This window comes from Cavia porcellus, unplaced genomic scaffold (genome assembly GCF_034190915.1).
Source record: "Cavia porcellus strain 051 isolate PalLab524CR breed Dunkin Hartley unplaced genomic scaffold, mCavPor4.1 scaffold_7, whole genome shotgun sequence".
Lineage (NCBI taxonomy): Eukaryota > Metazoa > Chordata > Mammalia > Rodentia > Caviidae > Cavia > Cavia porcellus.
This window is the reverse complement of record NW_026947490.1, coordinates 36,244,294-36,257,061: the sequence shown is the minus strand read 5'-3', so window position 1 is coordinate 36,257,061 and position 12,768 is coordinate 36,244,294. Positions and strand designations below refer to the sequence as shown.

At 59.4% G+C, this 12,768-nt stretch overlaps 2 protein-coding genes and 1 long non-coding RNA gene across 4 annotated transcripts; 2 read left to right on the top strand and 1 right to left on the bottom strand.

Moving 5' to 3' along the window:
• Nucleotides 1–565: 565 nt before the first annotated feature.
• Nucleotides 566–4,804, top strand: LOC100712721 (uncharacterized). The gene is given in 6 exon segments (XM_013147655.3): nt 566–642; nt 826–953; nt 1,307–1,335; nt 1,337–1,408; nt 1,506–1,708; nt 4,136–4,804. Coding segments are annotated over 6 exon segments (528 nt in total). The 3' UTR covers nt 4,155–4,804.
• Kmt5c (lysine methyltransferase 5C) lies at nt 4,747–10,650 on the bottom strand. Of its 2 annotated transcripts, XM_063253318.1 has the most exons (9): nt 10,626–10,650; nt 8,950–9,180; nt 8,643–8,808; nt 8,346–8,455; nt 8,034–8,197; nt 7,866–7,885; nt 6,209–6,345; nt 5,921–6,108; nt 4,747–5,806 (listed from the first exon to the last, which is right to left on the bottom strand). In XM_063253318.1, exons 2-9 carry the CDS (start codon nt 9,120–9,122, stop codon nt 5,271–5,273), a joined length of 1,494 nt encoding a protein of 497 aa, XP_063109388.1. In that variant the 5' UTR covers nt 9,123–9,180; nt 10,626–10,650; the 3' UTR covers nt 4,747–5,270. The 2 variants fall into 2 exon arrangements, with proteins under 2 accessions (XP_063109388.1, XP_063109389.1); XM_063253319.1 differs by lacking the exons at nt 7,866–7,885; nt 8,950–9,180; nt 10,626–10,650.
• Nucleotides 9,178–11,458, top strand: LOC134476924 (uncharacterized). Its single transcript, XR_010048756.1, has 2 exons — nt 9,178–9,598; nt 10,527–11,458. It is a non-coding gene; the product is annotated as an uncharacterized LOC134476924 (long non-coding RNA).
• Nucleotides 11,459–12,768: the final 1,310 nt, after the last annotated feature.

Here is a 12,768-nt window from a genome sequence, read left to right as displayed (position 1 = left end):
TGATGGCAGGCCACGGCAGGGTGATCCTTAGGGCCAGCACACCATCCTCTGTCGCTGGACACTGAACGCAGCAGGGACCCAGAATGAGTCGAGGTGCACCGGTGTGAAAGGTCGCTGGCACATTCTCCTCCACGATGCCAGTGCCCTGACAGCTTTAGGTTTCTCTCCCTGCAGGCTGCTGCGTTCCCAGAGCTCTCAGTAGCGGGTCACAGGGAAGTGCAGCTCGGCGGCGGGAGGTGGAGGAGCCCTGCGGGTCCAGGTACCCCTGAGACCCTGGGACCTGTCTTGGCTGCCTAGAGGGGCCAGGCCTCATGTGGCCTTTTCTTCCCACAGGCCCAGCGGGCCCAGGGCGCTATGCGCCCTTCCTCGGAGGGCTGGCAAGGCTGGTGGGGTCCTTCCCCGCGACAAGCCAGACCTGTGTGTGCATTTATATATAGCGCACGGGGAGCGCCCCCGAGTAGCAATTAAAGACCTGAGTATGGGACTCCATGCCCTGGAGGAGCCTCAGTGCCTGCGCGTTGCCCCGGCTGGCGGGAGGGGGGGGGGGGTTGGAGTGGGAGGGAATATGGGGGTGGATGGGCGCTCGGTCCGGCGGCGCCCATTGGCCGCGGTGCCTGGGCTCCCAGCCAATCTGGCGCGAAGGTCATGTTCTCCCTGGGAGGAGGGGACCCCAGACTCTGCAGTCAGCACCCCAGAAATGCACAGCCTCTGATCTGCGACGCGAGGACCTCGGCCTGGTGAGGGCGGGGCCCGGGGGGGGCCTCGGGGCAGGGTGGGGGCGCATTGGGGGACACCCCGGTCCACCGAGCCTCCTCTCGCCCTCAGAGCGGCTGTCTCTGAGGATGTTGAATTGCGAAGTCCAGAAGCCCCCCAGGGGAAATGGACCCCGCCGCCCTTAGACCCTCGCTTCCCCAACCAGAACCAGACCCGTAACTGCTACCAGAAGTTCCTGGGTGACAACCTGGGCGCAGGGCAAGGGTCGTGAGGCGGGAAGCGGAGCACCGCCAGACCCCCGGGACCACTGTGGGGGCCAGAGCCGTGGGCGGGGCCGAGTCTTGAAGGGACAGGGTGTTGTGTCTGGATCGGGTGAGACCGGGAGGAGGGGAGGGGCCTGGTTTGGCTACTGGGGGGGCTCAGCCTTGGGGAGGCCGGGCCTAAGGCAGAATGGGAGGAGCCCTATGTGCAAGGGAGGGGGCCAACCTTAAAATGGGCAGGGCGAGGGAGCCTGAGCGGGGCCAAGCCCCTGAGGGCGGGGCCTGTTCTGAAGTGGGCGCCGTCTCCCTGGCTCCGCCCCCGCTCTCCACAGACTTCCACCTCTGCGTGAAGGAAATGAGCCCGCCGCGGCAAGAGCACGCAGCCCTGCGAGTACTATTTCCGCGTGTACCACTCACTGTGCCCCATCAGCTGGGTGAGCGGGATCCCGGGCCCTGGCGCGCCACACCAAGGGCGAGGGCGAAGGCGAGGACTGAGGCTGAGCCGCGCCCCCTCCTGGCCTGTCTCCCCAGGTGCAGCGCTGGGAACAGCAGATCCACCACCAGACCTTTGCAGGCAAAATCTGGCCGCCTAGCGCGGTGCCTCCTTCGAGGAAGGCGGCCCTGCGTTCGTCATCTCCTCGGCTCCTGGAGTCCTGGCCTGGGCCATCAGCCTCACGCTCGTCATTAGGCACAAATAAAATCGTGTGTTGCTTGTGCGTCTCGCAGCTGGGCAGGTGATTCACAGGGCGGGGCAGGGTGGGTCCTATGCATCTGCCCCACAGTGCTCTTTCTGATAACGGGGAAGTAGGATGGGGTGGGAGGTGGGCGGATGACCGCGCTCTTTGGGATGCTAGGGCTGTAGGCAGTAAGGTAGGCACTGACTGGGCATCCGCGGACCCAACCGCAATCGCAGAGCTTGGGGTCCCACGCTGCAGCCCCTACACCTGCCTGTCGCCCCTGTCTGTATTTGTGGCCCAGCGTCTCCTTTCTGCCCAGTGTCCACCTGACCTCCCATCCGGACTCTGACACCGCCTCTGCTATCCACACGCCCACCCCACCCCATTTTCCTCCCTCGTCCCAAAGGGAATCCTCGGATTCTTGTCTTTCAGTACCTATAGTCCCCCCACTCACTGCCATCTGTCTCTGCCTGCGTCCTTTAGACTCTGAGCCCCATCTGACCCATTCCTTGCTCGTTCCGGTCCACCAACCTTGTCACTCTGGTCACAGGTGTTCCTTGAAGTGTTGCCTCTCCCAGGCCAACCGGCCAAAGCCAGGGACCTGCTGCCCAAGGCTGGCCTCCCAGCTCCACCCACCAGAACCCTAGGCCACCCAGGCCACCTCCTGAGCTCCTTGCAACCCTAGGGTTCAGAGATGAATCATGACAACTCACCGGGGTGCTGCACAAGCCTCAGTTTCCCCAGGGGTAAACCAAAATAGCTTGGAGTCTCCATATCAGGGGAAACAAGGCTGGAGGCGTGGTGACCAGGAGGAAGGCTCTGTTCTTCCCCTGCTCTGTGATGACCTGGCCATCACTGCCCATGTCACCCACCTCACCCAGCCAGCCAGGACGCAGCACAGCACAAGCAGGCTGTCCCCAGGGAAGGCTCCACCCCCAAGCCCTGTTTCCTAGCTCTGTCTCTGACCCTGAGCAGAAAGGCAGGGGGTGGGAGGGCACAGATGTAGAGAGGGACAATATGAGGCTACTCAGTATCTCCAGAGCCCCAGAAATGGCATTGCTGGGGGGAAGGAAGCCAGCAGGACCCAAAGCCTGGCTGAGGAGTCCCTAAGGCCACACAGGCAATGTCCAGAGCCCAGGACACTGTTGTGCCCACCCCTGCCCAACCATGGTCTCTTGCTCTCCCAAGTCCAGTGCCTGGAATTTATTTTCTCCTCATGGCCGGTGACCTTTCTTCATCCCTCTTCCTTGGGCCCATAACCCTCCCACCACTGTCATGTGTGCACAGTTTCATGTACCTGCCCTTCCTGCTCTGCCTCCTGCCTGGGGACCTCTTCTGCAGCCAGCGCCTCACCTCAGAGGCCCCAGCACCAACCTGTCTCTCAGCAGCCTCCTGGGCAAGGCCCAGCTGCAGCCCACAGGGCTGGGACAGTTCCCCTGCTGGGTACCAGGCTGGCTCACTGGTTCACGTCCAGTGGGGAACACACCTGTTTCCTAGTTCTGTGAGAAGAGGTGACTGCAGGAAGGCACTTGCCAGCTTGTGCAGTTTGTCTACAGAAACAGCTGGCAGCTTTTATGCTGGGCCCTGAGGGACTGGGGGTGACCCCATCTGGTCTACCTGTGCTCAGTATAGAGGTCAGAGAGCACCTGAATGGGAGAAATAGGTTCTGGGCCTTCCTGGGGAGGGGCCCCCTAACTTGTGCTCATCTGAGAACAGCACTCCTGCCTGGCATGCATTAGCAGTTTCCACACAGGCAGTCACTTTTTTTTTTTTTTTTTTTGGTCTTTTTGAGACAGGGTCTCATTATGCAGTTTAGGCTGGCTTTGGGTTTACTTGTAGTCAGGGCTGGGCTTGCATTTGCAGTGATCCTCCTGCCTCAGTCTCCCAAGTGCTGGGATTACAGGGGCATGCCACCACACCTGGCTCACTTTCCCATTTTAAATCTCTTCTGCCTCTGCCCATGGTCCCCTGTGGCTGCTAATCTCCCTATTCCTCCCCACTTTCCTGTTTTGCCCAGGATAATCCCTGTCTCCTTGAGGGTCACTTCCTCTCTAGAGACCTGAGCCACCTGGTAAACTCATGATGCCAAGCCTGGACTCTAGAGTAATGTCCCCCAGGCCCCACCGGCTGGCCAGTGCCAATGTCAATTCCTGGAGCTTCCCCACTGTACCCAGCGGTCAACGTGGGAACCCCAGGCAGCAGGGTGGGCCCTGCCATGCATAGCCAAGGGTTGCAGTCCACAGGTGACAGTCCTGGGCACACTGAACCTCTGAGGCCTGTCTTCATTGCTGCTGGGAAGACCTGTGGCCCCTTCATTTTTCATATGGAACAGAAAACCAAACAGGGCTTTGTAGGAACAGCATTGAAGAAAGGGATTTTCTCACTGGGGGAATGAAGTGGGTATGCTCACCAGCACACGCAAATGAATTTACTATAAAAGGTTACCTGCTCTCAGCTCTCCCTTATCATCCCTTTTGCTTTCAGCACCGAGGGGCCACTCTAGACCATCTGCACCTGTGTGTTACAAAGCCGCCTCTGCTGTCTGGTGGCCTTGCCCTCCTCACTCCAGGGTGACCACGTCCAAGCCCCTGGGCACCCACAGGTGACCTGAAAACTGCCTGTGTGATGCTGAATGGGGAACCAGGGCCTGAAGGTGCCTGCCAGCTTTTTCCTTCCTCCCTTAAAGCCAGGCTCTCCGACTGCTGAGAGAAGGGTGCAGATCAGGGCATGGACTGGACAGGAAGACAGGTGCGTCCCAGTCTCCCAGCTGAGGTGTACGTGGCTGAGAATCTACAGCCCAGTTTGGGCATTGACAGGGATTCAGCCAGGGCCTTTGTACTGGACTATATCCCCAGTCCTGTTTTTTTGAGACAGTCTTGCTAAGTCACTTAATTCCTCTGGTGGTTGCACTCATACTTGGGATCCTCCTGCCCAGCCTCCTAGAGTGCCGGTATTCTTGCAGAAAGCTTCCACCTCATGCCCTGTAGTCCTCAGAACCCACTGCTCTTCACCCTCTCAAAGCCTCTCACAGTAGTGTTCAGGGCTAGGCCTGTGCTGCCTGTAAGACGTGAACCAGAAGAGAGAAGTCCCAAGGGCGCTGTTTATAACAAGGTTTTAATAAAATAAAAAGTTCAAGTGGTTTCAATCCTCCAACATACCCCATTCTGGTGTGGCAAGGGGAGGGAGCCCCCCATACCCTAGTAGCACCAGGGATAGCACCATAGAAAGATGAGGTCACACCCAGCCTCCCTGAGACCCACAGGCAGTGAGGGGCTACGACCCCAACACCCCCAACACCCCTACTGTGTCCCACCTCAGACAGCTGCAGAGCAGAGCAAACCCCACTTCCCATCCTGGAGGTGGTCCCCGAAAGCCAACCTTGGTTCCACCTCCTCCTGAGGCTTGGCTTCTGGGGACAGCCATGGGGTGGCCTCACCCTCTTATGGCTTTGCTCCCTGGGGAGGAAGGGGTGAGGGGAGAGGGGGCTCCTGTAGTCTTGAGGTGGGGAAGAGGCAGCAGGGCTCCCTGTTGTGTAGGGTGGCTCAGGGAACAGCAATCACAGAGTGTCAAGGGTCAGACCCCCAGGGATGTGTAGGCAACCCCTCCTGGGCCCTGCCCATCACAACTCGTCGCTGTTGACATCCAGGTCAATAGAGCCATGGCTCACCACGAGCCGCAGGCGCCTGCGAGGGGAGAAGGATGCAAAGGCGAGGGCCTGCTTGGGGACAGGGACAGAAGCCGGGATGGAGCCGGGGTTGCCGGAGTGGGCAGAAGCAGCTGGTGTAACCAGGGCAGGGGCAGTGGCAGGGGCGGGAAGTGGGTCCAGGCGGCTGAGGTCCACGCGCACCACAGAGGGCAGCCCGTAATGGCGGGCCCAGTGCCAGTCCTGTTGGGGGGCCCAGCGGGCGCTATGGGGCAGCCCCAGGGCAACCAGAGCCTCTCCCCGCAAGCGGCAGTGGGGGCCGCAGCCTCCCCAGGGGTGCAGGGAGACCTGGGCCTCACGGAGCACAGGAAGCGCAAAAGCCTGCTGGGGCCGGGGGCGCCGACGCTTCCGGGGCCGTGCTCGGGGCTGGGGCTGCGGCAGCCACTGGAGCCAGAGCGGCAGGCTGTCCAGAGGGGAGATGCTGGGCAGCAGGCGCAGGGGCTGGCAGACAGCTGTGGAAGACAGGAGGAGAGGCATCACCCTGGGCAAGGTGCATGGAGGCTGCGGAAGGCGGGAGGGTTCCCACCTGGTGGGTTCCCAGCCGAGGGTCCCCACCCAGTGCTCACCGCAGAACGGGTCCCAGCGTAGGGGGAACAAGTGGGTGCAGGCCCTCGGGCCCAGCAGGCTTTGCCTGCCGCTGTCCTGGCCTCGCTGCAGCCGACACTTGGTTTCCCGGAATGCATACTTGTCAGGTGTCTGCGAGGGCGGCATCTCAGGGTCCCTGGGCTTCAAGCTGAAAGCGCCTTCCCCCTTCCTGGAGCCGGCAGATCGAGAGCTTAGACTGGGCACAGGGCCTGCGGGCCGGCTCTGCCCCTATCTCCCTCCCCGTCACCTCACCCCACTACCCGGCCCACCTCTCACAGGTGTAGCATTCACAGTGCTCATTCTTCTCGCCAAAGAAGCCGTCGCCGTAATAGCATGTCACCTCGTCCCCTGGCTCGATGTCCCGCAGCGCCTTCACACAGGCCGCGTTCCCATCTGCGGGCACAAACTGGGGCCAGGCCCACTCAGCAGCGGGCCTGGAGCAGGGGCTGCTCTACCCCTGGCTCCTAGCACCATCCACTGCAGCAGCCACACTGGCCAGGCCTGCACTCCGTGTGCCCCATGACGGGTCCCCGCCTGACCTCCCAGCAGCGGGCAATGCCAGCTCCTTCCTCCACAGCTGGGCCAAATCTACCCCCCAGAAACCCAGAGCCAAACACCTCGGGCCACCTGCCTGCCCCTGCGGAATAGACCTTGGTGCTGCCTCTGGGAGGACGTCTCCCATAGCTGCTCTGTGCCTGCACCTAATCCACAGCCCCTGTTCCAGCGGGGGTGTGACCACTTCTGTCCATTAGCCCACCCTTGCATGCACACCTGACAATCCCCCGAAGCAGCCCTGGATGCCAGCCTACCTGATGACCCACAGGCTGACAGGCCAGCCACTCCCTAGCATGCCCCTCCTGCACCAATGTCCTCCTCCTCGCCACCCTACCTAGAGCTAGCTCTCACACCCCGCTTCAGCCTGCACCAGCTGTTGGTGGCTGCCTAGAAACAACTCCTCCATGCTCCCTGGCAAGGACAGGCTGACTGCGCCACCCTTTGCTTCCAGGACGACAGCTTGCTCCTTCTGTTTTTTTTTTTTTTCTTTTTGAGATGGGATCTCACTATGCAGTTCAGGCTGGCCTTGAGCTCACTTTGTAGCCCAGGCTGGTCTTTTTTTTTTTTTTCTGACTGCAACCTTCTTCAAAACCCAGGCTGGTCTTGAACTCACAACGATCCTCCCACTTCAGCCTCCCGAGTGCTGGGATTACAGGCATGAGCCACATTGCCCGGCTATCTCCTGCTTTCAGCACTCGGCTGCCACCTCTTCAGCAGCCCTGTGCACCGCTGTCTGCACTCTGTGCCACTCGGCATCTGTGCATGGCCCAACCTCGAGGCAGAAGCTGTGGCAGAAGTTGTGAAGCTTACTCCAGGCCCTCCCACACAGGAAACCAATTTACACTGGACTTGGGGTGGGGTCTCACCAAGTTGGTGAAGTAGAAGCCCCAGGCAGGTCGGTGTGGCCAGTACTTGCAAACCTGGGTCTGCTCCTGAAGCCTATGCTCAGCTCTGTCACCCTCCCTGCTACCCCAGATAAAGTGCCCACAGAGACTGGGAGAAGTAGAGCAGAAGCGCCCTGCCCCATCCCTTCCCTGCTGTTCTATGTCAACAGCTCTTCCTCTCCTCCTCTTCCAGGCCCCTGCCAGAGAATCTAAGGGGTCCCTGGTTGCTCCTCTACGTCTGCCTCACAGCAGCTAAGGCCAGGCTCTGGTGGGAGACTCCGGCTGCCACTCTGTCACCCAGCTATACCACGGCTCCTTCAAACAGCACCCTGTGTTCTAGGGCCCAGCCCAGCCCAGGCTGTATACTGCCCCTCCCAGGCCAACAGCTGCTGGGGGCTACAGGACCAGAGAGTGCTCTTCACTGTCCCAGACAGCCCTCCCACCTGGACCCCTCCCTTCCCACTCTGCCCGAACCCACGGGGCTCACCTTGCAGTTCGGTTTGCAGTCTGTGGGCAGCAGGTGGGAGACAGAAGACACACAGTGAGCACAGCAAAGGATGGTGACAGGAGACATGGGTTAGGGGCCAGAGGACAAGGGATGGAGCCAGGGACGGGAATGGGGACAGGCCCAGGGATGGATGACACCCCGCCTCACCGTGGTTGATGAAGGCGGCAGGGCCCAGCCACAGCTGCATGCTGCGCTTGCGCGTGGAGTACATGATGCTGAAGTCGTTCTCGCCGGCCCGCAGTAGGTCCTCGTCAGCCTCCCGCAACTCCGCAATGCAGCCCACCAGCAGCTCCAGCTTCTCGTTCTTCTTCCTGCCAGGGCCTCCAGGGCTCAATGCCAGGGGCCACTGTGAGCGACACCGCGGCTGTCCCCACACCCAGTGCTCTCCCCGGAGCCCCTTTCTGCACCCCTCCCACCCCCCCACCCCCCACCCCCCGCCACAGAGGAGGTCCCCTTTACCAAGCACGGGTGGACACGATCTTAGCCCCATTAGTCTCCATGGAGTAACGGGTACAGGGCAGGATAGTGAAGCCACTCTCAGGCAGGAAGGCACGGAGGTAGCGAAACACCTGTGGGGTAAAGGCTGGGGTAAGGCGTGGGCAAGCAGGCTGTAGGGGACCCCTCTTCAGGACACTCTGGGTGTGTGGTCTGTGCCTTGTTCTCCCTCTCGGGGCCTATGCAGGCCCCTTCTCTCCTGTCTTTGGGCCCCCTGGGCTGTGGTCAGGAGCTGGACGTGCACAAGAAGGGGTCCCTCACGTGGGTCTTCAGGGCAGCCTCCTGCCTCGAGCCCCGGCTCTGAAAGTAGTGGTCCATCCAGCCTCCCAGTGTCAGGGCCCGGTATGCAGCCTCCAGGTCCCGCTGCCTTAGAAAGGCCTCTAGAGCCGAGCGCAGGTGCTGTTGTCGCCGCAGGGTGGGCACGGGGCTAGAAGAGAGGGCATGCCTGGGTCCCAGGGCCTTCTGGGCCCTGCCAACCCCCATCTGGAGCTTCAGGGGGGCTGGGCTGAAGGGCAAGGTGCAAGGAAAGAGATCCCAGAGTGCTGCCTTTGCCCCCCAGGCTGCTCACCTGACATTCATCTTATGGGTGCGGAAGCCGAGGTAGGGGTCAAGGACCAGACTGGTGGCCAGGTCATCGTTCTCACACAGTTCTCGGGCTGTCACTCTGTCGGGCCCCATGCTGTTCTGTGAACCATGCTGTCTCCCATAGACAGCAGGCAGCCTGGGGGCACAGCTGGGCATAGGCCAGGAGGCTCCTAGAAGCCAGGTGGCACTCAGGTGGGCCCTGTGGTCTACACATCTGCAGACAGGAAGGGGGAGGTGAATTGACAGCCCAGTGCTCCCAGGGAGATCAACAAGTGCTTCTGCAAGGGTGCCTGTGTGGGTGGAGCACCTCCAAATCCCAGTCCTGCAGCGCCCCAGCACCTCCCTCACCCCTGCACGGTCCAGGAAGCAAATTCTCTGTTGCTGGAGACAACCCTAAAGGGCTCACCCTCTGGGTCGTACACAAGAGCTATGTCCCGAAGGGAAGTTGGTACTTGCCAGAAGGCCCCAGGGTACCCACCCCACTTGGCCTCTCCACCCCAAAGCCCCAGGGAGTGGCCAGGAGCATCAGACAGCCTGCAAGGGATGAGGAAGAGGTCCGTCGGGAGAGACCCCAGCACCTGCTCCAGCTCCGAGGAGTGCAGAGCGGGGCTCTGAGGACAAAAGTGGGCGAGGTGAGAGGAGAGGACGGCATGGAGAGATAGAACAGGTGAAATGGAAAATGAAGAGCAAGATAGAAAAATCAAACGGTTAAGAAAAAGGAGACCAAATACAAGCGAGCGTGGGAGGGCCTGTCCTGTACCCATATCATGGTGCTTTAGGCCCCTCTGAGCCCGGCTGAAGGGTGGATGGGGCCCGGCAAGAAGGGGGAGCGGCAGAGACATCAGGATAGGCTACATCACCCAGAGAGGGGTCTGGAGGAGCCAGAGGGCTGGCGACAAATACAGAGGGGGTGCCATGGAGAGCAACAGCGAGGCCAGAGCGTGTGGGCGGGGACACAGCACCGCGGGGCTAGGCGCAGGGAGGGGTTGGGGGGTGCCTGGGTACAGGGAGGGGTTCGGGGGTGCCGGAGGCCTTAAGGCTAGGGTCCAGGGAAGGGCTCAGGGAAGGCCCCGGCCCTTGGGTCGGAGAACCTAGAGGAAGCTCAGGGAACGGAAAAAGGAGCAGAGAAAAGCCGGGATACCAGGAGGCAGTGGATAGGAAGCGGGAGCCCAAGGGAAAGCGGCCCAAGGCTCAGGAGGTGGAAGGCTAGGGGCGAGGTCAGGGGCGGCCTCGGGGTACACGGAGAGGCCTGGGGGTGAGGATCTGGGGTGCAGGACAGGCCTGGGCGTTGAGAAGGACCGGAAAAGGCTCTCGAGGTTTAGAGAGAGGTGGGGGAGAGGCTCCGGGGTGCAGGGAGGCTTAGGGGCTCAGGGTTGGCCGAAGTGAGGAGCGGGGAGACCGGGCACCCAGGCGCTAGGCAGGGCCGGGGGCAGGAACAGCAGGGGCGGGGGCGGCTGGGAGCCCAGGCGGCGCGAGGCGGGGGCCGAAAGGGGGCTCAGAGATCGGGCCCCGCGCCGCCCCTCACCCGCTGCTTCTCCTCCTCCGCCTCCTCCTCCTCAGGCTCCCGCGCTGCAGCCGCCACCACCTCCCACAGCCTCTTCTAGCTCTCGCGGGACCGAATCGTCGCACCTCCCCTCTGTCTCGCGGGCCCCGCCTTACCACTGCTGCTGCGAAATTCTATTGGCCAAGCCTGCCGCCATTCTTCAGTTGCTATGAAGTTCACCGCATTCCTGTTGACCTAGTCTCACTACTCTTACCCTCCCCTCCAGTTTGTCTGTGCCCTTACAAAACCCCGCCACGCCCACACTGCCAGCAAGACCGTGAGCTAATGTCATTGGCTCACGTAGATTTCCGTCAACCGCTACCATGGGGATTGCCCCGCCTCTCCCCTACTAATACCTGACGTCTACTCCCTCATTGGACGAAAGCGTCGTCTCTCCTAGCAAATACTGGTTGGGTCAGGTTATCTAGGTCCAAATAGAAGAGGGCGGGTCCCGTTCCCTCCAGAATTCTTATGTGATTGGCTGAAACGGGCTATCTTTCCATTGGCTACATCTCTGTCGGTCATTATAGTTGCGACCTCCTCATTCCCCCCCCCCCAGACACAGGGCAGAGAAATCCAGGGCTGCGGGCCGGAGGCGGTTGAGTGGCTTTGAGTGCACCTCCTTCTCTCCTTTCCCTTGTGGCCTGCGGTTACCAAGTCGACAAAACTTTATTAACAGTCCTTCCTAGCTACAAACGGCTTCGCCTTCTCTCCCTCTACCGTTACCACGTTTCATTTTGGAAAAACGTATACACGGGGACTCTGTGAGGCTTTTTTGTCATATAACCCGATCGGAAGGAGAAGAGCCTGGGAACAGGGGCTTAGGAGAGAAGCCCTGACTTAGGAGAGAAGCCCTGACTTAAGGGGCGCTCGCTGCAGCCCTCCCCCATTAAGATCATGTTCCTGCTTCCTCGTCAGCATTAGCACAACATGCTCCACGCTCAGAGCAGACGGTCTTTGCTTTCGTTTTTATCCAGGTGTACATTCGGTGTTCTGAAGCCCAGTGCGCTGCAGGCGTTTTATTAAAATGCCTGCGTCAGTCGAGTGATCAGCCAATGGGGAAAGGGCTGACAGTTCCTGTGCTACTCTGTGACCTTGGGGAAGTGGCTTTCCATCTCTGTGCTTCAAGCTTCCATCTAGCAAACAAAGAGCACCCCAGGACTGCCATGGTCGCGTCCCTAATCCCTGCAGAACAGCCCAGGGCGACCACAATGCCGGGGCTATGTAGTCGCCCTGCAGCCATCACTGCAGCAGGTTCTAGTGCTGGCAGAGGGGGACTTAGATGAGGTGACAAGGTGACCCCAGTCTGGGAGAGACCGGCAGTCAACTCCAGAGAAAAAAAGCAGCTTTACCCAGGCAGAAGAGACTTGGGAAGAGTTAGGCTGGCACTAAAGTCGCAGCAACCTGGCTGACACTTAGAAAGACAACCCTGGTCGGGCGTGGTGGTGGTGCATGCCTGTAATCCCAATACTTGGGAGTCTGAGGCAGGAGGATCACAAATTGTAGCCCAGCCTGGGCAGTTTACTAAGTAGCAAGAACCCATTTTAAAAATTAAAGGTAGGGCAGAGGGTTTAGCTAAGTAGTGTAAAAGCCTAGCAAGCACAAGGTCGTGAGTTCAGACTCTGATACAAAAAAAAAGAAAAGAAAACAATTCAAGGTAAAAAAAAAAAAAAAAAAAAAAAAAAGGGCTGGTGATGTAGCTCGGTGCAGAACCTCAAAATTCAATGCCTATTACCACAAAGGACTTTGTATGGCTGAGTAAATACCCTGTTGTATGCATGTATCACGTTTACTTATCAGTTGGCATAAATTGCTGTTAGTTTCACATATTGGCTGGATTCAATCCCCAGTATCAAAAAGGAAAAAACCCCCAAGTCCAGCCTTTCTTCTTGGGGCAAGCGTACATGAACTTTCACACAGAGAGAAGAGCTAAGCACAAGAATCCTCATCACAGTGCTGTAGGGTGACAAACTGAAAGATCTCAGCGGCCATCAGCAGCACAGCAGCTCTTTGAAGATGAGCGAGTTCTGAAACGAGGTAACAACAACCATTATATTATGCAGCACACTTCATTAACGCGACTGTGGTGTACTTTTTTTTTTTTTTAATTTTTTTTCTTTTTCTCTTTTTATCGGTACCTCACTCATCACAGGGAAGCTGCTGACTGGGGTTTTGTTTCTGTTCCTAAAATTCACAAGCTTGCATCAGAAAACCTATCCCTGCTGTCCCTGGACAGACTAGCAGTTTTACATTCTTTGG

What these genes read in the sequence shown, in the direction of transcription:
- Kmt5c (XM_063253318.1), bottom strand. Translation starts at nt 9,122, where the DNA reads ATGCCCAGCTGTGCCCCCAGGCTGCCTGCTGTCTATGGGAGACAGCAT. An exon ending in AGGCTGCCCTGAAGACCCAC is followed by an intron (nt 8,456 to 8,642) that starts GTGAGGGACCCC and finishes TTTACCCCACAG; the next exon opens with GTGTTTCGCTACCTCCGTGC. An exon ending in ACGCTGGGACCCGTTCTGCG is followed by an intron (nt 5,807 to 5,920) that starts GTGAGCACTGGG and finishes TGTCTTCCACAG; the next exon opens with CTGTCTGCCAGCCCCTGCGC.